At 41.3% G+C, this 26,523-nt stretch overlaps 1 protein-coding gene across 15 annotated transcripts in view; it reads right to left on the bottom strand.

The window, feature by feature from the left end:
- Positions 1-337: 337 nt before the first annotated feature.
- The window catches only part of TFDP2 (transcription factor Dp-2), a 193,162-nt gene continuing 166,976 nt past the window's right edge, over positions 338-26,523 (bottom strand). For 12 of the 15 annotated variants that reach the window (XM_058433376.1, XM_058433375.1, XM_032143360.2 and 9 more), the window contains 7 exons: positions 24,508-24,670; positions 20,066-20,212; positions 15,928-15,996; positions 10,422-10,573; positions 6,415-6,581; positions 764-869; positions 338-548 (listed from right to left, as the gene is read on the bottom strand). In XM_058433376.1, coding sequence (XP_058289359.1) covers positions 365-548; positions 764-869; positions 6,415-6,581; positions 10,422-10,573; positions 15,928-15,996; positions 20,066-20,212; positions 24,508-24,670 — 988 coding nt within the window. In that variant the 3' untranslated portion in view covers positions 338-364. The remainder of the gene's footprint in view (positions 549-763; positions 870-6,414; positions 6,582-10,421; positions 10,574-15,927; positions 15,997-20,065; positions 20,213-24,507; positions 24,671-26,523) is intronic. The other 3 variants (XM_032143361.2, XM_058433373.1, XM_058433371.1) reach the window with 1 other exon arrangement.

Raw genomic sequence — 26,523 nt, 5'->3', positions numbered from 1 at the left:
TGTAGCAATCTCAATTCTAAGAATAATTACATGGGTGTGAGGAACACAAAAATCCCACCTCATAGAAGATAAATGAGTTACACTCACACTGCCAACTCTTCAGGGATTATCCCCACTATCTCCTCAGAAAGCATGCTTTGTTATATCATCTACTGCTCTGTTGGCCAGACTTTCACTCACACTATGTTAACTTTCATCTCAATCATCTCAGCCTTCATGTGATTTGCTTATTGTGTTTCTCTAGTTTTCACTGAACACACAGTGCAAACAAAGGCAAAGACTGAAGCAATCATTTCAAAAACAAGAGCTCACACTACAAACACACATGAGCATCACATATTGACACGTAGGCTTTCTCTTGTCTTTATTCTGGGGAGGAGGAATCCTCCTCATCATCTTCCTCATCTTCATCATTGAACGAACAGGGGGTCTCGCCTCGCGACTCGGAGCAGTGAGAGGCCGCACTGCTGGACTGGTGACTGTTTGGGGCCAGGAACTGCCCAGTTGCTAAGGCCACTTCTGCATCCAAGCATAACCCTTGGTTTACACTAGCAAACAATTAAAAACACACAGGCTCATTAACGTGGTATAAACAGTTTTGTAAAACATAGGAATAAAAACATAGGAAGGAGGTGCCATTGGTGAGATCTGCCACAAACCTGCTCAGCAGGACCTGTGCTGCAGTAACATGACCCTGGCTCACCCCTACACAGACAGTCAGGGCTCTGGGGTTTGCCTTTCTAACCCTGAAAAAAATACGTACCTTGACTGGGGTAAGGTGACACCAGTGGTCAGGTCTAAATTTGAAACCGATTGGGTAGAGTTCAGAAGTAGTCCCTGATTTAACCAAGAAGGTCCTGTGGAGATATCTAAGGGAAAAAATGAAAACAAAAAATGTTGGTCCTGCAAGTTCTGTGGCTGCTGTTGTTACAGTCTGAAGAAAGCACAGAAAAGCAGGAGCTAAGCTTATTCTTCATGACAGCTAGACAATTCTCTGGCTGTGAGAAGAACCCAGGTTTCTTAATCTTCTTGGAAGAAAAAAAAATTTCTAGAACATAAGAGCAGGAAAAAAAATACGAGAAGGCAGCTTATGGAGAGAAGGTATTCAAATGAAAACACCCACAGGCACTTTCTTACTCTTTTTCCTTAGATAAGCCCTCCGGAGCACAGCCCATGGGATAGAGCCCAATGTACCATCCTCAATGCCTGCTGCCCTCACCACAAAAGACCTGGACTGTGGTGCTGAGAGCCAAAGCCAGAAGTGGGAAAAGAGAAAATCAAATCAGAAATACATGAGGTAAGAAGGCCACCCTGCTTAGAGGGCAGACAGACATGTTTTGGCCAAAACCCCTACCGCAATGTCTTTTCAGGTGCCTGCTGCTGGTGAACTCAATGCTGCTACTCATCATATACCTATTCTTTTTCCTGACAAGATTTTTCCTGGCGTCCTTTGCTTTCTAACTCAAACTAGCTCTTATTTTAAAAAGGTCACATGCAGTCATGTTTTTAATGAGGCAGAGACAGACATTACTGTTTTAGTCTACAGAAGATATTTTGGGCTGAGCACGGTGGCTCACGCCTGTAATCCCAGCATTTTGGGAGGCCAAGGCGGGCGGATCACCTGAAGTTGGGAGTTCTGTCCAACATGGAGAAATCCCATCTCTACTAAAAATACAAAATTAGCTGGGCGTTGTGGTGCATGCCTGTAATCCTAGCTACTCAGGAGGCTGAGGCAGGAGAATCCACTTGAACCCGGGAGGCAGAGGTTGCAGTGAGCTGAGATCACACCATTGCACTCCAGCCTGGGCAACAAGAGCGAAACTCCATCTCAAAAAAAAGAAAAGAAAATATTTTGGATATCTCCCTGCCATCTTCTTTTCTATACATATACCACATTTATCCTATGACAACACTGATCAATTCTTATTGTAATTTTACTGGTTTAATACTTTTTATCTTCCCATCTACAGTGTTAGCTCAAAGAAGGCAGTAACTGGAACATGTAAGATCTAAATGTGGCAGGGCACAGTGGCTCATGCCTGTAATCCCAGCACTTTGGGAGGCCAAGGCAGGCAGATTGTTTGAGCTCAGGAGTTTGAGACCAGCCTGGCAAACACAGCAAAGCCCCATCTCTATTAAAAATACAAAACTTTAGCCAGGCATGGTGATACATGCCTGTAATCCCAGCTACTAGACAGGCTGAGGCAGGAGAATCACTTGAACCCAGGAGGCGGAGGTTGCAGTGAGCTGAGATCGTGCCACTGCACTCCAGACTGGGTGACTGTCTCAAAAAAACAAAAAAACAAAAAAGTTACTGAATGAATGAGTATAGTCTCTGTCAGCTGCCACTTTACAAAATAAGTGGTAGATACATTAAAAGTAATTCCTAAAAAGAAATACTATAAGCCCAAACACACACTCAGAAAATGTAATTTGCTAAAATGAGCTATGATTTAATTGAATCAAAATCTTTTTGCAATTACTGTACAAAAAAATGAAACTATATGATTTAGATTGGAAACTCTGGTATCCAAACAAGAGGCCATTCCCATGTAGGAAAAAAGTAAACTAAATGACTATGCTAATTTTAGAAACGTCTTATGAACCTTTTTCTTTGAGACAGCTGTGGAAAAAAAAGAGACTTCAAGTCTAAGAAGAATAGCAGACTTTAAATACATTAAATAACAACAAGTCTGTACAAGAAAATAAAATTAAAGCCAGAATCTTGTGCTGAATATTAATTAGTATATAGAACTATAGAAACCTTCTGTCAGAACACAGCTATTTACTTGTTTGTGAGCATAACACATTACATTCTCTTTTTACAATGGATTGGAAAAGCCTACATTTCTTTCCTATTATCACAAGATCCACACAATGGTTCTCACACTCCCACCCAGGCCATTCTGCCCCTTTACACACGAGAGGCACATGTTTCTTCCTTTGAACTAACCAGAAAGTCTGTATCCCAGTCTGCAAATGAGGTCACGAAGAGATCAAAACCACAGAGCCTGCCTAATCGCCCTGAGCCTTTTCACTGGGAGTAAGCTAAAATAAAGTTCCGGTGATTGATTGAGTAAGCCCTTTATTCAGATTCTGCTGGCCTTCCAATGACACAGCAGGACCCAGGCTGGAGAGCGTGGGGAGAGGAGAGCTGGGTGGGGAGATGAAACAGGTGGGCCGAGGGGCAAGGAGAGGCGGGGGGCCCTTGCAGGGGATGAATGGTGCCAACCGAAGAACTAAAACAGAAACCAAATCTCAGCCAACAAACTCTTCGTTGTGAGCAAAGGGCCAAATCATAGAATAAAACAAAATTAAAGCTACCTTTTTGCTTACATTGGATTTAACATATCTTAGAACTAGTATTAAAATGCCTTTAAAAAGCGATGTGAAATTCTAGATGGTTATACTTACAAATAAAAGAAAGCAAAGGCAAAAACACTGCTAATATATTCAATTTTTTTTTTTTTAAAGACAAAGTCTCGCTCTGTTGCCCAGGCTGGAGTGCAGTGGTGCAATCTCTGTTCACTGCAACCTCTGCCTCCCAGGTTCAAGTGATTTTCCGGCCCCAGCCTCTCAAATAACTGGAATTATAGGCCTGTGTCACCATGCCTGGCTAATTTTTGCATTTTTAGTAGAGATGGGGTTTTTGCCATGTTGGCCAGCCTGGTCTCGAACTCCTGACCTCAAGTGATCTGCCTGCCTCGGCCTCCCAAAGTGCTGGGATTACAGGTGTGAGCCACCGCACCCAACCTAGATAGTCAAATTGTATCTGCAAAATATATAATATTTTCAGGAATTAGGAAAATCTGGAAGATTTCTAAATTAGTGAAAAAAATCTTAATTATAGGTCATGTAAAACATAGTGCTTCTGTTTTCAAGTATACTCAGTATAATTTTACAACTCTATAAAAAGACAAGTAACTCTACTTAAACATGGGCAAAGGATGCACTGTGGGAGGCCAAAGCAGGTGGATCACCTGAGGTCAGGAGTTCGAGACCAGCCTGGCCAACATGGTGAAACCCTGTCTCTACTAAAAATACCAAAACTAACCGGGCATGGTGGCAAGGTGCCTGTAATCCCAGCTACTCAGGAGGCTGAGGCAGGAGAATCACTTGAACCTGGGAGGTGGAGGTTGCAGTGAGCCAAATTACGTCACCGCACTCCAGCTTGGGTGACAGAGTGAGACTCCGTCTCTAAATAAGTAAGTAAGGATGTGGAGAAATTGGAACCCTTATCCATTGCTGGTTGGACTGTAAATGGTACAGGAGCTTTGGAAAACAGTTTGGTATTTCCTTAAAATGTTAAACACAGAGTTACCATATGACCCCGCAATTTCACTCGTAGGTGTATGTTTTTAGAGCTAAAAACATATGTTTACACATAAACTTTTATAAGAATGTTAACAGCAGCATCATTTGAGATAGCCAAAAAGTGGAAACAGTCCAAATGTCTACCAACTGATGAATGGATAAACAAAACGTGGTCCATCCATACAATGGAATAGTATTTGGCAATAAAGAGGAATGAAGTACTGATGGTGCTACACCATGAACGACCCTTGAAACGCTACACTAAGTGAAAGAAGCGATCCACAAAATGCCCCATGCTGTAGGGTTCCATTCACACAAAGCATCTGTCTAGAATAGGCAAATCCATAGTGACACAAAGTAGATTAGTGGTTGCCAGGGGCTGAGGGAGAATGGGGGAACAGAGAGAGACTGTTAATGGGTTTGGGTTTCTTTTTGGGTTTTTAAATTAAAATATTCTGGAATCAGATAGTGGTGATGATTAGCAACCTTGTGAATATACCAAAACATCGTTGAACTGACATTTTTAAATGGTGTATTTTATGGCATGCATGTGAATTCAATCTCAATTTAGAAAAGCTACAATGGTATCATTTCAGACCCACCTGATTGGGAAAATAGAAGAACACTTCTACTCTGCTGGGGAAAGTGTAATTTGGTAAAATCAAATTGAAAATTTTTGGTATCATCTAGTAAAGCTGAAGATGTACCCAACTCTGACCTAACAAGTTCAATCTGTACGTTTGCATGTGGTTACTAGGATACATGTATAGGAATGTTCAAAGCAGCACTGTATTTTAACATCAAGCAATCAGAAACAAACAGTTTATTTTCAGTAAAATAAACAGATAAGCTGTGATGTATTCATATAATGGAATTTTACATAGGAGTAAGAATGTATGAATTATATCTACATTAAATCACATGGATGACTCTAAAGAACATAATATTGAGTGAAAAAAAATCAAATCACCAAAGAGTATATTACTATGATTTCATTTATATAGAGGCCAGAAGTAGGCAAAACTAAATAATACATTATTTCCAGTTTACCGTTTTGGTTTATCTCTAAAGAAAAGTAAGTGAATGATAATGAAATTTAAGAGAACGGTTATACTTGAGGGGTGGGAAAGGGCACAGAGCCTGGGGCAGGGGCATGCAGTGGACTGGAACGGTAAATATAGTCAACTTGAGAAGTTTTACTGTAAAGAGGAGCAACGTACACAAATGTGAATCCAGGTTTACCCTGTTCTGCCCTTTTTTTCCCCTGACATTTAAACTTTCAGTCCACTCCTCCTCTCTGAATTCAATTAATCAAATGATATTTTTATGTATGGGCAGATAATAGATATATTAAATTTTTCATTAGAGGGAAATAGGATGTACCTACTTTTTTTGTTTGTTTTTTTGAGACAGAGTTTCGCCCAGGCTAGAGTGCAATGGCAATCTCAGCTCACTGCAACCTTCGCCTCCCTGGTTCAAGTGATTCTCCTGCTTCAGCCTCCTGAGTAGCTGGGATTACAGGTATGTGCCATCACGCCCGGCTGATTTTTTGTATTTTTTTAGTAGAGACAGGGTTTCACCATGTTGGCCAGGCTGGTCTCGAAGTCCTGACCTCAGGCGATCCACCCGTCTTGGCTTCCCAAAGTGCTGGGATTACAGGTGTGAGCTGCAGCGCCCGGCCAGGATGTGTCTACTGTCTTTTGTAAATTGCCCAAAGTTTCCCTTGAAGTATCCACAGGGCACTAAGAGAAGATTTTTTACAACTCCCTCGTTGAGCTTTTACTAGCTTACTCTAACTAGGCTCTAAGCTAGGTACTGGGAATTACAAGATCTCTCTGAAGAGCCAAATTTAGTGCTGAGTGAGCCAATTTAGATGTAATAGTATATAATGTGTGGTGTATAGATGTAAGTTCATAATGTTATGAAACAACCTATTTAATCTAATTTTTGAAAAAATGGTCCTAAAGTGTTAAAGGTTTCAGTTTGTCGACACAAGCACAGATGTTCTAAAATTTTGCAATTTTCTATAAGAAAGGTTTTTAACAACTTTGGATTCAACATTTAATCAGGGACAACACATGAAAGCATCAGTTAACATACCTGTGATATAACCTTCTAAAGCCTTTGGCACCAGGGATTTCGCGAGTTTCAGATCCTCCAGAGAGCATTTGCCTGACTCCAGGCCAAATGACATTCCCATCCGCTTTAGTACTTCTATGTCATCATGGATCTCAAAGGTGTTGTCGAAATTGAAAAGATACTCAAACCTGCATCAGGAAACAAAGTAAAGGGTTTTTGGTGGTGCTGGAGAGGTCTGAATAGTTTTGCATTCTATAGTTTAAGTAACAGAATGGGGGCCTAAATCCAGCTATAGTGCTAGAAATTGCTACCATTTAGAGAGCCATGAGTCTGCCAAGGGAATGACATCTCAAATAAAACACTTTCCCAATTAAAACAGCATTCCTCTGACAGATGACAGAAACCCACAAACTTTAGCCCTAATGCTGTTACAAACAGAGGATAGAAATTTTGTTCTAAATCCAGTACTTCTCAAAGTTGCCTACAGCTTTGCCACAAAAGAAAAGCCTTTCTACTTTAATATTACGATATCCCTATTCCAAGTTGGCCTGTTAGCTTTGAGGAAAAAAACATTTTGAATGCTTACTTCATTTTCATGAGTCAAATGTTAGCTACAGCCTACTTCAGATAAGCAATAAATAGAAGACTTTCAACAAATGAAAACACCCCAAATCCTGTCCTGAGAGGCTAAGGAGTAAAAGGTTTTAAGAAAAAATGTCACATGTAATACAAGCACATTTCCAAACATGTTTGGAAAGTACCCAAACTGGATTCCCAGCTTCCCAGCAGCCCAACATACTTCAATCAAGTGGCAAAAGAAGGAAGACACAGTCCTTCCGACTCCTAGGCTAGGCCTGGAGCACCTTCATCATGGGCCTCAGCCCTGCAGGGACAGCGTTTGGGGACAATGGTAGGTTCTACCTGGTCATGAAATTCTATTGAAATCATGTGAGGGTAAAACTTTACACCCTATCTAAGATAATTTGAATAACAGATTATCTTAGGAGCAAAAATTATAATTTGAAGCAAAATACCAATTTCAGTAATCTAAAGTATATGAATTTGATTAAAGTACAATAACAATTTTAAAAAAAATCTGAAGTGGGTGCCTGCCACAGGGATGATTTCAGGCGTCTGTTAAAGGCAGATCATTTTGTAAACGTAATCCTCATTGTGGAAAGCCTCTCAGCTAATTATGGGGAAAGATTGCATCACCAAAGTAACTGAAAGATAGGGTTTTTGGACCTACGTCGGATAACAAGCTTGTACAAGCTACTCAGAGCCTCCTTTCCTCTACTCAAAGGAAGGCCAAGGAAAGGGCATGAGTCAGGGACCACCCAAGAGATGGACGCCTCACCAGATTCCAGCCTGGGGGAACAGTGTCCATAATTCCCCTAGGCCAATGACTCCCAGATTTTCCTGTCATTCTTTTTACACTTAGGAGACTAACCTAAGAAGACAGTTTTATAATTCTCCATACAAAACAAGAGACTAATTAGAGAGAGCAACTAGAATGCTAAGTTTTGTGTTTTTTATCTGAAAAGATGCATCTCGGCTCAATGCAACCTTTGCCTCCTGGGTTCAAGTGATTCTCCTGCCTCAGCCTCCTGAGTAGCGGGGAGTACAGGCGCGTGCCACCATGCCTGGCTAATTTTTGTATTTTTAGTAGAAATGGGGTTTCACCATGTTGGTCAGGCTGGTCTCGAACTCCTGACCTTATGATCCACCCACCTTGGCCTCCCAAAGTGCTGGGATTACAGGTGTGAGCCACTGTGCCCGGCCTGAATTCTCAGTTTTCTGAGACTATGTTAATGGTCCTCTTTGACATATATTTATAAAGAATTTGCAAGTGTGTGGAAAATAATTCAGATATCTACCACTTACCACTGGGCTGGGTTCTATATTAATTTACCCAAAACTTTTTGAAACTGGCAAGGTAAATACTATAATTCTCATTTTTGTGGAGAAAAGAACATGATCTCAGAGAGGTTAAGAAACTTAGAAGATTAAAAAATGGATCAGCTTTAGATGGCCAAGGAGGTGTGCACCTGCAGTCCTGGCTACTAGGAAGGCTGAGGTAGGGGGACCGCTTGAGCCCAGGAGTTTGAGGCTGCAGTGAGCTATGATCGTGCCTGTAAATCGCCACTGCACTCCAACCTGGGCAACAGTGAGAATAGTGAGAATCCACTCTTTTTTTGGGGGGGATGGAGTTTTGCTCTTGCTGCCCAGGCTAGAGTGCAATGGTGCAATCTTGGCTCACTGCAACCTCTGCCTCCTGCCTCAGCCTCCTGAGTAGCTGGGATTACAGGTGTGCATCACCACGCTGATTTTTGTATTTTTAGTAGCGACAGGGTTTCACCATGTTGGCCAGGCTGGTCTCAAACTCTTGACCTCAGGTGATCCGCCTGCCTTGGCCTCCCAAAGTGCTGGGATTACAGGCATGAGCCACCATGCCCGGCCAAGAATCCACTCTTAAAAAAAATATATTGGTTCTGGTTTACTTCATAACCTACACGGTCTCTACTATTTCTTTTTGTGTCTATAGCCTCAATTATTAAATAGTTTTGAAATTCCTGCTGTTTTTTTCTTTTTTCGAGACAGAGTCTTGCTCTGTCGTCCAGGCTGGAGTGTAGTAGCACAATCTCGGTTCACTGCAACCGCTGCCTCCCAGGTTCAAGCGTTTCTCCTGCCTTGGCCTCCCTAGTAGCTGGGACTACAGGCGTGCGCTGCCAAGCCTGGCTAATTTTTGTATTTTTAGTAGAGACAGGGTTTCATTGTGTTGGCCAGGCTGGTCTCGAACTCCTGATCTCAGGTGATCCACCGGCCTCGGCCTCCCAGAGTGCTGGGATTACAGGCGTGAACCACCGCGCCTGGCTAGCCCTTGTTTTGTGTGTGTGCCTTCTTACTGGAGTGGCCCGGAATCTCTGGACACAACAGAGACCGGCAGAGGGCGCAAGAGCGCCAGGAAGAAGAGTGGGAAAACAAGTGGCACTGAAGCCCAAGAGCAATGTCATGGCTCTAGGAGACAGGAAGTTCTGGTCTCCCTGGGACAGTTCTGGGGTATGCCTGTGGTACCGACGCAATTATTATAGAGTCTTCCTTTGCATTAATAAATCCCAATTTGAACAATAAACTATAGGCTGACCTTTTGTAACAGCAGCTAACAATTAAAAAACGTTTACCTCGAGTCATTATAGACATTAACTCATTTAATCCTCACAAGGCTGGGAAGTGATAGGGGCCCCAGTATCATTCCTATTTGTTCTTGAGAAAACAGAGCTTTGCAGCAGTGAAGTGGGGGAGCCATAACCGGTACATGGACCCATCTCACTCTGCATCCTATATATACTCCTAACTCTTTTATGGTACTGGTCACAGCCTGAAGACCACTGAGAGAAACTTCTTCATGAATGGTAAAATACATCACAAATTAATTCTATATTTTGAAAAGTGCTACTTCTTATTTGCCATGATGAATATTATCATTGATCTTAGTTAAAATGTAAAAACACAATTTAAAGAAAGCAAAGAATGTGCCAGGCATTTTCATGTCTATTCATACATTCATTAATAAACAGAAGCATGCATAACTATGATATAGCAAAACAAAGAAATAATTGGTTTAATGCCACATGTTGACCTAAAATATTTCCATAATAAACTATGACAGTGAATCACCAATGAATCTACCTTGTCCCAGACCCACAGTGCTGGGCTAACTTATCATAGTTACTTGCTCAGAGTTACCACATACATGTAGCGTGTCATAGGTTGGGCCCAGACACCGCCACACACATATAATACAGACAGCACAGTGCCTGGCACAAGACAGGGGACCACAGAGGGTGAGGGTTGGAGTGCACACTAGTGGAAGATTGCACCCATGGTTCAGGAGGTGTTTCATGTGCCCCAAGGAAGCCAGCCTTTGAGGGGTGCAAATAATAAAGTGCATCCTTCTTGAGTTTGCAAATGATATGAAAATGTTAACAGAAGGCCAGCCCTGCACCCATCCCTAGTTCTCCACTCACTTGTCGCTGGAGATGCTGCAATCTATGACTGTTTTTCTGCTTGTATTGATGATTATGAATGGCAGCTGAATGGTAGAGTTCAGAGCCGGCGGGCCCTGGTTTTGCTGCTCATTTTGTCGATTTCTCTGTACCAGGTTTTTGAAAGCGATTTGCTGTAATGATCAATAAAAAGAATATGGTCAATTGTGCATAAGTGAGTTGGAATTTAAAAGAATTAAGATAATACCTTTAAAATATAGTTTAAAATTAGAGTTTAAAGAGACATCCCACCTGCACTAATGAATGAATTTTAAAAATTAAACATTTAAGAAAGAATGATCCAACTCAATAAATACATTTTTCCATCATCCATAGAAACAAGACCTCACAATCTGGGAACCAGCAGGCACCTGGAACTCTTCAGCAAATGACATAGCAAGGGTGATACCATTTATATAACACAGACTCCTGACAGTTTGGGGTCAAATATGCCCTTTAGGATGTGTAGCCCAGGGATATGCAAACATTTTAAAGCCACAAAATCGTTTCTTCAAATAAAATCTCACGGGAGGCCGGGCACAGTGGCTCACGCCTGTAATCCCAACACTTTGGGAGGCCAAAGCAGGTGGATTGCTTGAGTCCAGGAGTTTAAGGCCAACCTGGGCAACATGGCAAAACCCTATCTCTACAAAAAAATACAAAAACTAGCTGGGCATGGTGGTATGTACCTATAGTCCCAGCTACCCAGGAGGCTGAGGTGGGAGGATTGTTTGAACCCAGGGGGCAGAATTTGCTGTGAGCAGAGATCATACCACTCCATTCCAGCCTGACAGAATGAGACCCTGTCTCAAAACAAAAAACAAACAAAACTCATGTAAAACAGATGGAAGTGGCACTGTTCAGGCTGGCTGCAGTAAGGCCAGGTCCTAAGCTCTGCCACCTCTGCCCTCAAGCACAGCCACATGGTTTCTAAGGCACCTCCACAGAACTTCTCAGCAGCCTCTGGGCACAGTTTGGAATCCAGCCCCAGCCTTCCCCAACCAGACATTTCCAGATGAGGTAACTGAGTCTCAGCACTAATTATAAGATACATCAAGGCCTAAATCTTTTTACTGGATCTTGCTGCTACTTTTGGTTATAACCATTACTCAAAAGCCAAAGAAAGTGATCTCCCTTTTAGACGGAGGCTGCAGTAAGCCGAGATTGCACCACTGCACTCCAGCCTGGGCAACGAGCAAAACTCTGTCTCAGAAAAACCAACCAACCAACCAACAAACACACAAACAAACAAGTGATCTCCCTTTTTTTAATAAGGTAAATGTATGATAGAATTTCACAGCTAGAAAGACTGTATGCAGTTCAAGTTTTTCATCTGCTCAAGAAACAGATAACGTTTTAAAAGTTCCTCAAGTCAGAGCCATTCATTCTCCTTCATTAGCTTATAGTTATATCTTGTCACCCAGTAGTGATAAATTTTTTACATTTTAGCAATCTTATAATCAGTATTATTTCAGGTTCTGGACCTTAACTAAAGTTTCAGTAAGATTCCTATTATTGGCCAGGCATGGTAGCTGACACCTGTAATCTCAGCACTTTGGGAGGCCGAAGTGGGAAGTTCTCTTGAGCCTGGGAGTTCGAGGATGCAGTGAGCTATGACTGTGCCACTACAGTCCAGCCTGGGTAACAGAGCCCTTTCTCAAGAAGAAAAAGAAAAACAGGAAAGAAAAGGGAAGAGAAGGGAGGGGAAGGGGAAGGAAAGGAAAGGAAGAAAGAAAAGAGAAAAGAAAAGATTACTATTATCTTAAAATGGCTGAGTGCTATCTCCCCAAAAGGGGAACATTTACTCTTTGAAATGCACAAAAAATAATGAACACCAATTTATTGTAGACCTAAGTGTGTCCAAAAATCACTATCAATAACTAGCACTATCAATATCACTACCAAACATTATTGAGGTTACATTTCATTATTTTCTGTTGCTAAAAAACTAATTCATTGCTTAATTCATTTAATAATGAGGAAAAATTACGATTAAACTGTGGAACTGAGAAAAAGAATGAAATGTTTAAATACTCCTGCATAGCTTCTCTTCCCTTTTACTGGAATACACATCTCAAGAGCTGTTCCTACACTTTGCCTAACTTGGTGTCCCCTAGTGCCACAAGAGCACCCTGGTATATGGGGGAATATAAGCAGTGATAACTAATGGCCCTTATGTATTTGTGATTCACTATTTAATGTTGTGTACATTTAATAGTATCAATGGTTTTTCAAGTGAAGAGAGCAGTAAAAACATAATGTTTTTATTATTATTATTTATCATTATTTTTTTGAGACGGAGTCTCGCTCTGTTGCCCAGGCTGGAGTACAGTGGCGCGATCTCGACTCACTGCAACCTCCGCCTCCTGGGTTCAAATGATTCTCCTGCTTCAGCCTCCTGAGTAGCCGGGACTACAGGCACCCACTACCATGCCTGGCTAATTTTTGTATTTTTAGTAGGGGCAGAGTTTTACCATATTGGCCAGGCTGGTCTCGAACTCCTGACCTTGTGATCCGCCCGCCTCGGCCTCCCAAAGTGCTGGGATTACAGGCGTGAGCCACTGTACCTGGTCATAATAATGTTTTTTAAACACTGTCACAAATTTCATATACCATATAATGTTATTTTGGATAGTAAAAGGAAAAATAATCCACTTATTTTCAACTGACTTATTTGTTGCCCTTTGATTGATTTCCTTTGGCCTTTTGTTCTTTTTCAAACTCATTAACATCTATTCCAGAGGCTGAACAGCTTTAAGTGTTCATTCATCTTCCTATGCGTTCATTATGGAAAAGGTTTAAGGGCTGGAAAGGGCAATTATAGAGATAAAAGTAGGATATTGGGATTATCTACAGGTTTGCTTTACTCACACTATTCTTCTATTACATTACCAAAAATAAAAGAGAGGGGGTAGCAAGTAGGTAATAGTTACTTGTGTCATGTGACATGAGCGAGTTGTGACATTAGCTTATTAAAAAAATCAAGTGAGCTTAGCCACAGCAAATGGATTACTTTAAAAAAAAAAAAAAAAAAAAAAAAAGGTGGAGTCTCGCTCTGTTGCCCAGGCTGGAGTGCAGTGGTGCAATCTCGGCTCACTGCAACCTCCGCCTCCCAGGTTCAAGCGATTCTCTTGCCTCAGCCTCCTGAGTACCTGAGATTACAGGTGTGCACCACCACACCTGGCTAATTTTTGTATTTTTAGTAGAGACGGGGTTTCATGTTGGTCAGGCTGGTCTCAAACTCCTAATCTCGTGATCTGCCTACCTCGGCCTCCCAAAGTGCTGGGATGACAGGAGTAAGCCACTGCGCCTGGCTGCTTAATTTACTTTCTATGACAACTTAATTTATTTGATGAAACGAAAAAAACTGAAATGCTAGGAGGAAATTTTTTTTTTTTTTTTTTTTTTTTTGAGACGGAGTTTCACTCTTGTTGCCCAGGCTGGGGTGCAGTGGGGCCATCTCGGCTCACTGCAACCTCTGCCTCCTGGGTTCAAGAGATTATCCTGCCTCAGCCTCCCAAGTAGCTGGGATTACAGGCATGTGCCACCATGCCTGGCTAATTTTTTGTATTTTTAGTAGAGACGGGATTTCTCCATGTTGGTCAGGCTGGTCTCGAACTCCTGAACTCAGGTGATCTGCCCGCCTCCGCCTCCCAAAGTGCTAGGATTACATGCGTGAGCCCCACACCCGGCCTTCAGAAATAAGTTTTATGTTTACCAGAAGACCACAAGTTGATTTCAGTTATACTTTGGGTTTCACTTTAATGTTTAGAGAGACCTGTTTCTATAAATGTTGACAGCCAGGTTGCCCCTGGGTGGAACTCTTCTATAAATATTTGGTTTGAGAGACAGTAGAGAAAAAGAAGTTCAGGACTTTAAAAAATAAAAGAACAATGTTCATGGTGCAGAGGTAAGCAGGGAAAAAATATGATTTCATTCTTTGCATCAGGCATCTAGAGACGGGAAAGTCCTACACACGAGGGCGATCTTGCCCAGCACCATTCTTTCTGACAGGCAGATAACTGTAGGCATGCTGATAAACAGGTTTTTTAAAATAACATGCCAAAAAAATTAATCTCCAAAATGTTCCATGGTTTTGAGGAAATTCTAAGAAGGCCCCAGCACAGGGTTTGGGGCATGAGCTGCTAGAGGATACTGCAGATAACTCTGCAGGGATAGGGACAACAGAGAGGCTGCCGGCAGGGAAGAAGACGGCAGCACAGGAGTTCAAGGAGGAGCGTTTGGTAGAATTCTACAGGCAGGAGCATAGGAATAAACTGTCAGTTTCAGCTTTTTTTTTTTTTTAAAGCTGCACAATATTCTCTTCAAACAAAACATTATTATTTATATATAATAATGTATATTATATATAACTATATATATATATAAAACCAGCCTAAATTTTGGTATTTCTTTTTTTTTTTTTTTTTTAGATGGAGTTTCGCTCTGTCGCCCGGGCTGGAGTGCAGTGGCGCGATCTCGGCTCACTGCAAGCTCCGCCTCCTGGGTTCACGCCATTCTCCTGCCTCAGCCTCCCGAGTAGCTGGGATTACAGGTGCCCACCACCGTGCCCGGCTAATTTTTTTGTATTTTTAGTAGAGACGGGGTTTCACCATGTTAGCCAGGATGGTCTTGATCTCCTGACCTCGTGTTCCACCCGCCTCGGCCTCCCAAAGTGCTGGGATTACAGGCGTGAGCCACCACGCCCGGCCTCAATTTTGGTATGTCTATAAATCTTACTGAAACAGACCCAGTGCGGTGGCTCATGCCTGTAATCCCAGCACTTTGGGAGGCCAAGGCGGGTGGATCACAAGGTCAGGAGTTCAAGACCAGCCTGTCCAAGATGGTGAAACCTCGTCTCTACTAAAAATACAAAAAAATTAGCCAGGCGTGGTGGTGGGTACTTGTAATCCCAGCTACTTGGGAGGCTGAGGCAGAGAATGGCTTGAACCCGGGAGGTAGAGGTTACAGTGAGCCAAGATCGCACCACTGCACTCCAACCTGGCAAAAGAGTGAGACTCAGTCTCAAAAAACAACAACAACAAAAATCTTACTGACCTATTTCATGCCATTCTGTCATTTACCAATAAAATAAGTATTACAGGCACATTTGATTACTGTACTTGAAGCACCTAAAATTTAACTAGCTTCACTAGTGGATATTCCAAATTCGGGCTAAAATAAACAAACACAAAAAGACCCCTGACAGTTTATGTTTAGAGAGGCCTGGGTGTCAACAGTGAACTGCTGCCTGGTGTAAGTCACACACAGGGCAAGGAAGCTGCTGTGGAGCTGAGATGATGGTAAGAGACGGGACCATCTTAAGGCAGAGCACGTGGATGGCAACAAGCTAGTAGGTGAGAGAGGCTGCCCTGGCATGGGCTCACCACACACCACTCAGAGGCACCACAATTAGAAAACACACTGACTCCAAAAGGCAGGAAGTGGAGAAACAGGGAAGGTAATGAAAACATCTTGGCATCTTTACCTGTAGGAGAAGTTCTTGCAGCTGGGCCCGCTTCTGCTTTATCCGTTCTATCCGCCTCTGCTTCTCTATCTTTAAAACATTGGTTACAAAATAATATGAACATAGGTAGAGTATAAAGTATCATTCACTTTCCAGGTCCCTATTCTTTTTTTTTTTTTTTTTTTTTTTGTATTTTTTTAGTAGAGACGGGGTTTCGCCATGTTGGTCAGGCTAGTCTTGAACTCCTGACCTCCTGATCCGCCCGCCTCGGCCTCCCAAAGTGCTGGGATTACAGGCATGAGCCACCACGCCCAGCCATCCAGGTCCCTATTCTGAGGTAACAATTTTCCCTAGAGAAACTCAACCCATTTTAACGATATGAATAAAGACAAATCATATCTTTGTAGGGGGCAGGGGTTGGAGTGAACAAGTAGACACAACATCAGATCTGTGGCAACTGTCATCAAAAATGAAATCATACACTTAATGAATACTTGTTAGCAGTACTTGTTGCAATTATTATTCAAGTTCTAATCAAAGTAATAGTACCACTTAGTTTATACTCACTCTATCTGCCAACACAAAAGTAAGCATTTTACACACATCTTAGTTCATCTTCACAAAAACCTTATGAGTTAAGTCCTGTTGTTATCCACTTTGCATCGAAGGGAATGGAGGCAGAGGGCTTAAGTAACTACCCAAGGTCACGCAGCTAGTGAATGGCAAGAGCCAAGATTTGAACCTAAATCCTCCGGTTACAGGGACTCTATTATTAATTACTTTGTTATATTACTCCTCTAAGAATAAGGCAAGATCTTATTTACAATTTCAGCTTAGCTGACTCTCCAATGAGGACAGCTGATAATACAGATATCTCACACATCATGGTAGGCTGGGTGTGGTGGCTCATGCCTGTAATCCCAACACTTTGGGAGGCCGAGGGGGGTGAATCACTTGAGATCAGGAGTTTGAGACCAGCCTGGCCAACATGGAGAAACCCCATCTCTACAAAAAATACAAAAGCCAGGTGTGGTGGTGCGCATCTGTAGTCCCAGCTAATTGGGAGGCTGAGACAGGAGAATCGCTTGAACTTGGAAGGCAGAGATTGCAGTGAGCCGAGATCACGCCACTGCACTCCAGCCTCGGCAACAAAGCAAGACCTTGTCTCAAAAAAAAAAAAAAAAAAAAAAACATGCTTATTGGACAAATTTTCCAGCGGTTGGAACCACTGCTTTTTTTCTCAATCTGATAACTACTTAGAGAAAACAGACATTAGGGTCTGAACTTCCTTGCAGTTGAGTTCCTCACTGTCTCCTTGGGCAAAAGCCAATGACATCTATTAAGAAAATTTATGGCCAGGCACGGTGGCTCAGCCTGTAATCCCAGCACTTTGAGAGGCCGAGGTGGGCGGATCATGAGGTCAGGAGTTCGAGACCAGCCTGGCCAATAAGGTGAAACCTCGTCTCTACTAAAAAAAAAAAAAAATTAGCCAGGCGTGGTGGCAGGTGCCTGTAATCCCAGCTACTTGGGAGGCTAAGGCAGGAGAATTGCTTGAACCCGGGAGGCGGGGGTTGCAGTGAGCCGAAGATCACGCCATTGAACTCCAGCTTGGGTGACAGAGCAAGACTCCAACTCAAAAAAAAAATAAATAAATAAAATTTATAGGAGCCCATTGGTTTGGACTGAGCTCCTGCACAAAGCCCAGGAGACCAAACTAAAATGGAGTCACTCATGCTGAAGTTCCATGCCACCAGGCCAAAACTGAGTTGTTTATCTGACCTAGGAAATCAGGAGAGAAAGAGAGAATAGCAAACTACCCAAACAGGCCAGTTGCAGCTGGCATAAGAGAGTCTTCTCTATTTTACCCTTACAAGGAAAGTGATATTGATATGTCCAATCTGCTTTTTGTTCTGTTTCTGCCTCTATCCGCCTTTGCTGCTTCTCTATCTTTAAAACATTGAAGAATGTTCAACCTCTTCTGCTCAGCTTATAGGAACACGCATTCTACTTACTAGTGAGGTGTTGCCAGATTCTAGAATCACAAATAAAAGGCAATTAAGATCTTTAAACTAAATTTGTTACAATTTTGTCTTTCAATCATCAAATAAGACATTTTTCTTGTCTGCTCCAGCAGATTACCTCTTACTTGCTCCGCATCCAGTCTAGTCTGTACTAGGAGTTTCCATTCATGGTTCCTCTATCCACCACGTTTTACTTTCAAATTACTTAAGATTCACTGTAAAATCTGTGTGGTGTTCTGCATTTGAAAAGATGTTGTAGGAGCATCCCTTTATCAGAAGCTCTGACAAGCCAGGCCCCTTACCTGTCCCTCATCCAACCAGGTCAAGCTGCACTGATTCTACCTCTAAAACGCCTCTCCAATCTCATGGCCGCTGCCATAACTCAGACCATCTCTAATCCACCTCCCCCATTCCATTTCCTTCCCTACCTGTTAATTTTATTTCCAACCTACTGGCAGAGTGATCCTTTAAAAAACATCCTATCAACCCTTTTCTTTGTAATTTATCAACTGCTTCCCTTTGTTTACAAGATCAGGTCTCCACTGCTTAACACTTAGATATCTATCCTCCTTTCTGCATGGCTGTTCCCTAGCCACACCCAGCTCCAGGCAAGCTTTCTCATGCCTGTCTCAGCCCATGCAGCACCTCTGCCTGGAAGGCCCTCCCCACCCTTATCCACTTGGCAAACTACTCCCACCTCATGCCATTATCTCCTTGGTAAAGCCCTCCCTCATCCCTCTTTGCAGAGAACCTGTACATTTCTTTCTTAGGAGTAATCACATTTTTGGTAGCTCTTTTACATTTCTCTTCTCCCCGGTTAGAATGACAGTTCCTTGGGGTCAGAGATTTGCCTTGTATAATCTGTGATTAAGCACGAGGTAGATGTGAATAGGTTTTTTTTGCTTAATGAGTCTTTGGTATCAGCTCAATATTACTGGTCATGAAAATGATGCTCAAATTCCACTCTATCAGAAGGAAGAAAAACAAGAAAAGGAGGATATTTCCACTGTAGCATATAAAAAATATTGTATAGCTTCTGATGAATATCTGGTTTCTCTCTCCATCCATAAGTATAATAATACCAAATAACTGAATTGCTGGGGAGAAAAAAGACTGAGAAAAACAGGAAACCAATCTTAATTATCTCCCAAAGCTATATGTATGTATGTGTGTGTGTGTGTGTGTATATATATATATATTTTTTTTTTTTTTTTTTTTAAAGATGGAGTCTTGCTCTTGTCACCTAGGCTGGAGTGCAATGGCACCATCTCGGTTCACTGTAACCTCTGCCTCCCGGGTTCAAGCGATTCCCCTGCCTCAGCCTTCCAAGTAGTTGGGATTACAGGCATCCGCCACTGGCTAATTTTTGTATTTTTAGTAGAGACAGGGTTTTACCATTTTGACACCCACCTCGGCCGCCCAAAGTGCTGGGATTACAGGCGTGAGCCACCGCCCCTGGCCCAAAAGCCATATTTAACCTCAGTTTACTCCATTTATGGCCATGATAGTAAAATTATGTCAAGTCAATTTAGAAACAGTATGTCAGGGAAAATGCTCATTTAGGAAGAATTTTCTATAATGCTTAAAGTTAACAGAACTAAAAATGCTTCTGCATACATCATTCCAAAATTCTATCCATTCTGGTAAAGACACAAAGGAAACACTATTCATTCTGTTGCTACTATTTCTAAAGTCAAATGTAAAAGTCTGACTTTCGCAGCTATATTCAGAATATTGTGTAACCAATAAAGGAAATAAACAGCCAGCTTGATCCATTTTTTTTTTTTTTTTTGGATATATACAGCAAGCATCTCATCAAATAAGATACCATTTCACCAAAAGTTTATTAGTAGAGTGCTCAGAATTAACTTAGGATGAAATAAAAATCTTCTCTAAAAAACAGTAAAATCAAATTGTTATTTAACTTTTATATCCCTCAGTTTCATCATTTGCAAATTAAACTGTAGACTATACCTATAAGGCACCTTCCAATTCTAAAACTCTACAGTCTGTTAAAAAATGACATAGTATATATGAAAAATTGGAAATATTTTATATTACAATTACATTTTTAAATTAAAATGCCTGTGATGTAAAATAATGCAAACAGCTATTCATGAACAGATTTTCTCACTTACCTCCAGATTCTGACATTCCTGAGCAGAATTGGTAGGCAGGCCAATCCACTTGATTTCTTTTTTTTCCTTTGAAATTATGTTCATTGCCATTAGCACATTTAAAGCATCATAAACTCTTCGCCTAATGTTCTTCTGATCGTAAGCCTGCTAAAAAATATTTTCATTGAGTGATAAATTTTAAGGGTTAAGATACAGTCACATGATATGAATATATCAAATTAATATTACATCTTCAAAGTGCTGGAAGGATTCTATTTTTTTATTTAGCCAACTGACAAAAACATCCAAAAGAATTCTATATTCCGTGAAAATATCCCTCAAAATTAAAGATGAAATAAAAATACTTTCAAACAATATAAAACAAAATAATCTTAAAAATAAAGATCATGTTACCTGCAGATCTACACTGAAATATACTAAAGGGATTTCTTTAGGTAGAAGAAATATCATCTAAGATGGGAGCTTAGATATGTAGGATAGAATGAAGACCAACCCAAAAAGTAAATATGTGGGTAAATCTCAATTTTCAGTGTATAAAACAATAATAATGCCTTATGGAGTCTAGAATACAGAACTTAATATACATGACAATAAATAGTATATATATTAACAGAAAAAGGTATTGGAGGTAAAGTGTTCTAAGCCCTTGCATTACCTGGGAGGATTTTAGACTTAAAAAAATCAAGGACATTTATTCAAGTTCTGGGTAAAACTGTGCTTCTCAAAATGTGTTCCTTGACCGCTGCTGATCTGCAAACTGTCTCCAATCTACAATGGGACTAGGAACTTGTACCAAAATATAATCCTCTATATGACAAGGGACACTGTTCAGTTCAGCTGACCATTTTTCTTCTTCTTTTTTTTTTTGAGACAGCGTCTTGCTCTCTTGCCCAGGCTGGAGTGCAGTGGCGCAATCTCAGCTCACCGCAACCTCCACCTCCCGGGTTCAAACGATTCTTCTGCCTCAGCCTCCCAAGTAGCTGAGACTATAGGTGCACACCACCATGCCCAGCTAATTTTTCTATTGTTAGTAGAGACAGGGTTTCACCATATTGGCCAGGCTGATCTTGAACTTCTGACCTCGTGATCTGCCTGCCTCGACCTCCCAAAGTGCTGGGATTACAGGCGTGAGCCACCGTGCTCGGCCTTTTTCTTCTATTTTTTGATAGTAAGACTTACTCAATGAAGGAAACCATGTTGGTTTACATTATGGAACAAGGTCCTCAGGAAATGCAACGATAATAAAGGATGGTGGAGAACACTGAATCCACTTAAATATAAAACTAGATCTAAATAAGTGGGGGATTTAAGTTATAGAACTGAATGTAAATATTAGAAATCTTGACAATGGGCCAGGAGTGGTGGCTCATGCCTGTAATCCCACCACTTTGAGAGGCCGAGGCGGGCGGAACCCCTGAGGTCAGGAGTTCAAGACCAGCCTGGCCAACATGGCAAACCCCATCTCTACTAAAAAATACAAAATTTAGCTGGGCGTGGTGGCGCATGACTGTAATCCCAGCTACTCAGGAGGGTGAGGCAGGAAAATCGCTTGAATCCGGGAGATGGAGGTTGCAGTGAGCCAAGATTGAGCCACTGCACTCCAGTCTGGGTGACAGAGCTAGACTCTGTCTCAAAGAAAAAAAAAAAAAAGAAATCTTGACCCTGTAGAAACAATGATACTGTAACAACAAGTACTGGGAGGAGGCAATGTGATAGGTATGCCAATTTCCTCTTTTTGATATTGGAAGGGATATGGATGTTATTCAAAGCAGATTAAATAATAATAAAGGGGTCAGCACAATCTATGTATTTAAAGTAATAAAAACAACTATTTTTCCGAGACAGAGTCTTGCTCTGTTGCTCAGGCTGGAGTGCAGTGGTGAGATCTCAGCTCACTGCAACCTCTACCTCCTGGGTTCAAGTGATTCTCCAGCCTCAGCCTCCTGAGTAGCTGGGATTACAGGCGCCCACCACCACACCCGGCTAATTTTTGTATTTTTAGTAGAGACAGGGTTTCATCATGTTGGCCAGGCTGGTCTCCAACTCCTGACCTTGTGATCCACCCACCTCGGCCTCCCAAAGTGTTGGGATTATAGGCGTAAGCCACTGCGCCCAGCCTATAGTAGTATTATTAACAAATATACTAATATATCTAATCTGAATCCTATGGTAGAAGAGAAAAATGGAAGACGGAAAAAAACATACGTTTTTCTTCATAACCAATAGATACTGTCTACAGGTGGTAACTCAAGGAACTTAAGTTATAAAGGTAACCAGCTGAAGAACTGAGACTACAAGCATTCTAAATTACCAGAAAAATAACAAAGCAGTGAATAAAGAGAAAAAAACTCAACCTTTGTTTATATCTTGGGAAGATGGTGGTGATAGGGTATTAGTAAAAATGTATTTCAGATACTGAAAAGTGCTAAGAAGAAATGCTTCATTGTGGTGACAGGTGAGTGAAGATCACAAGGCAGGGAGAGAGAAGCCATATGAATACCTAGCAAAGACTGCTCTAGGCAAAGGAAACAGCAAGTGTAATGGCCTGATCAGGGACAAAACATATAGCTGGAGCATAGTGACATGTGGTTGGAGGGTAGTAAATGAGAAAGTGCATAGCAGAAGACGAGATTAGTGAGGTAGTGGTGGGCAAGATCACAAAGGGGCTTGCAGATCATTGTGAGAACCATGGCTTTCACTCAGAAACAGAATGCTATATACTTTTTTTTTTCAAGTGCCTAGAGAACATGAAAAGAAAAAGAAAATCACCATATAATGGCTCCCAAGGAAAATCTCAATGTAATACAAAAAAAAAGGGAAATAGCTCAAATCATATTCTCTGGACAAATTAAGTAATAAAAGTAAAACTTTAAAGCAACAAACAAAACTTGGAACTGTAAGAACTCTTTCTAAGGCAATTCTTAGGTCAAACAAATTAAAACCAAAATTACAGAACATCTAAAGAATAATATATCAGAATCAATAGGATAGGGCTAAATCAGTGCTGTAGAGAAACAGTCATAGCCATATATATATATATATATATATATTTTTTTTTTTTTTAAGAGACGAAGTCTTTCTTTTTTTTTTTTTTTTTTAAGAGACGAAGTCTTGCTTTGCTGCCCAGGCTGGAATGCAGTGGCATGATTGAATTCCTGGGCTCAAGCAATCCTCCTCAGCCTCTGGAGTAGCTAGGACTACAGGTTTGTGCCACAGCACCTGGCTAATTTAAAAAAAAAACTTTTTGTAGAGGTCAGGCATGGTGGCTCATGCCTGTAATTCCGGCACTTTGGGAGACTGAGGCTGGAGGATCACTTGAGTCAAGGAGTTCAAAATCAGCCTGGGCAACATAGTGAGACCCCATATCAAAAAAAAAAAAAAAAAAAAATAAAAAATTTTTTTTCTGTAGAGGCAGAGCCTTGCCATTTTTGGTCCCAGCTACTCAGGATGCTGAGGCATAAGCATCACTTAAACCTGGGGAGCAGAGGTGTCACTGAGCCGAAATTGCACCACTGTACTCCATTTATTTGAGACTCTGCCAGACAACTGATTTTTTTATAAACATATTTATATATTCCCTGTCCAATTAAAAATAAAATTTTCTTGTTGACTTAGACATTGAAGAAACAATAAGATTCAGAAACAATAAAAAATTATTGGATAGGTGACCAAATTTTTTTTTTTTTTGAGATGGAGTCTCGCTCTGTTGCCCAGGCTGAAGTGCAGTGGCACGATCTTGGCTTACTGCAACCTCCGCCTCCCAGGTTCAAGTAATTCTCCTGCCTCAGCCTCCTGAGTAGCTGGGATTACAGGCACGTGCCACCATGCCTGGCTAATTTTTTGTATTTTTAGTAGAGACAGGGTTTCACAGTGTTAGCCAGGATGGTCTCGATCTCCTGACCTCGTGATCCGCCCACCTCAGACTCCCAAAGTGCTGGGATTACAGGTGTGAGCCACCGCGCCTGGCCAAATATTTTTTAAATGTTAAAAAAAAACAAAAAAACAACTAAGGCCAGGTACAGTGGCTCACACCTGTAATCCCAGCACTTTGGAAGGCCAAGGCAGGTGGATCACCTGAGGTCAGGAGTTTGAGACCAGCCTGGCCAACATGGTGAAACACTGTCTCTACTAAAAATACAAAAATTAGCTGGGAATGGTGGTGTACGCCTGTAATCCTAGCTACGTAGGAGGCTGAGTCACAAGAATAGCTTGAACTTGGGAGGCAGAGGTTGCAGTGAGCTGAGATCATGCCACTGAACTCCAGCCTGGGCGACAGAGTGAGGTTCCGCCTAAAAAAAAAAACTCAACAACAACAACAAAATCCCCCAAAATAAAGGATGAAACCCTCAAGTATAGTCGTGATTCCTCAAATCGATAACAAAGATAACACAAAGAGGTAGCATCATCCATCAAAATCAATGTCAGGTTCATGATTTACCTACCGAATCAGCAGCCAAATGGTTACTTGAATTGGTGAACTCTGATACCAGCTCATCAGCGACTTCATTGTACGATGTTGTACCTTTTCGTTGAACTTTCTCACACACTTTCATTGAAAAGTGTCTCAAGCCTTTCCCATTTTTATCTCCTTTTTTGCTTCGTTTACTAGAAGGGAAAAAAGTTTCTTTTTTACTCCATTATACATATTAGAGGCTTTCTTTACAAATCTCTGTAAGATAATGCAAGAAGACAGTAATTTAAGTTTTACTTCAGGTGTCAAAAATTTAAATTGAATAGAGATGAGAAAATGTTTATTTAAACTTACTTTTTGCCTTAAAGGCCTAATAAAGTTAGAGTGTTTTTCTATGCACAGCATTTATTTATTCGACAAATATTTATTGACCAGTTACTATTCTATGCCAGATACTGTTATTGACACTGAGAATAAGTCAGTGAAAAAACACAAAAACTCTGCCCTTGTACAGCTAACATACTTATCTTTTCCTATTCTATGTAGATTATAGTTTTTTATTGAAATTAAAACTACAGTCATTTGCCACATGAGGACATTTCCGTCAATGATGGGTCGCATATACAACAGTAGTCCAATAAGACTACAATGGAGCTGAGAAATTCTCCTTGCCTAGTGATGTGGTAACCACTGTAATGGTTAATGTGAGTAATAATGCATTACTCACATGTTTGTGGCGACGCTGGCAAACAAACGTACTGCTCTGCCAGTCCTATAAAAGTCTAGCACATGCAATTATGGACAGTACATAATACTTGATAATGATAATAAATGACTATGTTACTGGTTTCTGTATTTACTAAAGTATACTTTTCATCATTACTTTAGAGCGTACTTCTTCAAATTATAAATTAAAGTTAACTGTAAAAAGCCTCAGGCAATCCTTCAGGAGGTATCCAGAAGAACGCACTGTTATCACAGGAGATGACAGCTCCATGTATGTTACTGCCCCTGAAGACCTTCCAGTGGGACAAGATGTGGAGGTGGAGGACAGTAATATTGATGATCTCGACCCCCCTGTAGGCCTAGGATAGTGTGTCTCAGTTTTCTTTTTTGGAGAGAGAGTCTCACTCTATCCCCTAGGCTGGAGTGCAGTGGCGTGATCTCAGCTCACTGCAACCTCCGCCTCCCAGGTTCAAGTGATTCTCCTGCCTCAGCCTCCCGAGTAGCTGAGATTACAGGTGTGTGCCGCCACACCTGGCTAATTTTTGTATTTTTAGTAGAGATGGGGTTTCATCATGTTGGCCAGGCTGTTCTAGAACTCCTGACCTCAGGTGATCCGCCTGCCTTGGCCCCCCAAAGTGCTGGGATTACAGGCGTGAGCCACTGCGCCTGGCCCTCTGTCTCAGTTTTCTGTTTTGGGGTTTTTTTTTTTTTGGATTCAGGGTCTCACTCTGTTGCCCGGGCTAGAGTGCAGTGGCGCCATCATGGCTCACTGCAGCCTAAACCTCCCGTGCTCAAGTGATCCTTCCACCCCAGCCTTCCAAGTAGTTAGAATTACAGGTGCATGTCACCATGCCTGGCTAATTTCTTTTCTTTTTTGTACAGACAGGGTCTCGTTATGTTGCCCAGGCTGCTCTTGAACTCCTGACCTCAAGTGATCCCTCCCATCTCAGCTTCCCAAAGTGTTGGGTTATAAGTGTCAGCCACCCTGCCCAGCCACGTCTCAGTGTTCAACAAAAAAGTTTCAAAAGTAAAAAAAAAAAAAAAAAAAAAAGAAATTAAAAAACAAAAAAGCTTATGGAATAAGGATATAAAGAAAATATTTTTGTACAGCTGTACAATGTGTAATGATCAATCAGGGTAATTGGGGTATCCATCATCTCAAGCCTTTATTGTTTCTTTGTATTAGGAACATTCCAATTCCATTCCTCTAGTTACTTAAAATATACAATCGTTGTTAACTACAGCAACCTATTGTACTACCAAATACTAGATATTATTCATTCTATCTAAGTGTATTTTTGGACCAATTAATATGTTTGTG

Source organism: Hylobates moloch, unplaced genomic scaffold (assembly GCF_009828535.3).
Source record: "Hylobates moloch isolate HMO894 unplaced genomic scaffold, HMol_V3 SCAFFOLD_22, whole genome shotgun sequence".
In the NCBI taxonomy this organism is placed as follows: Eukaryota; Metazoa; Chordata; class Mammalia; order Primates; family Hylobatidae; genus Hylobates; species Hylobates moloch.
This window is presented reverse-complemented; position numbering and strand designations above follow the sequence as displayed.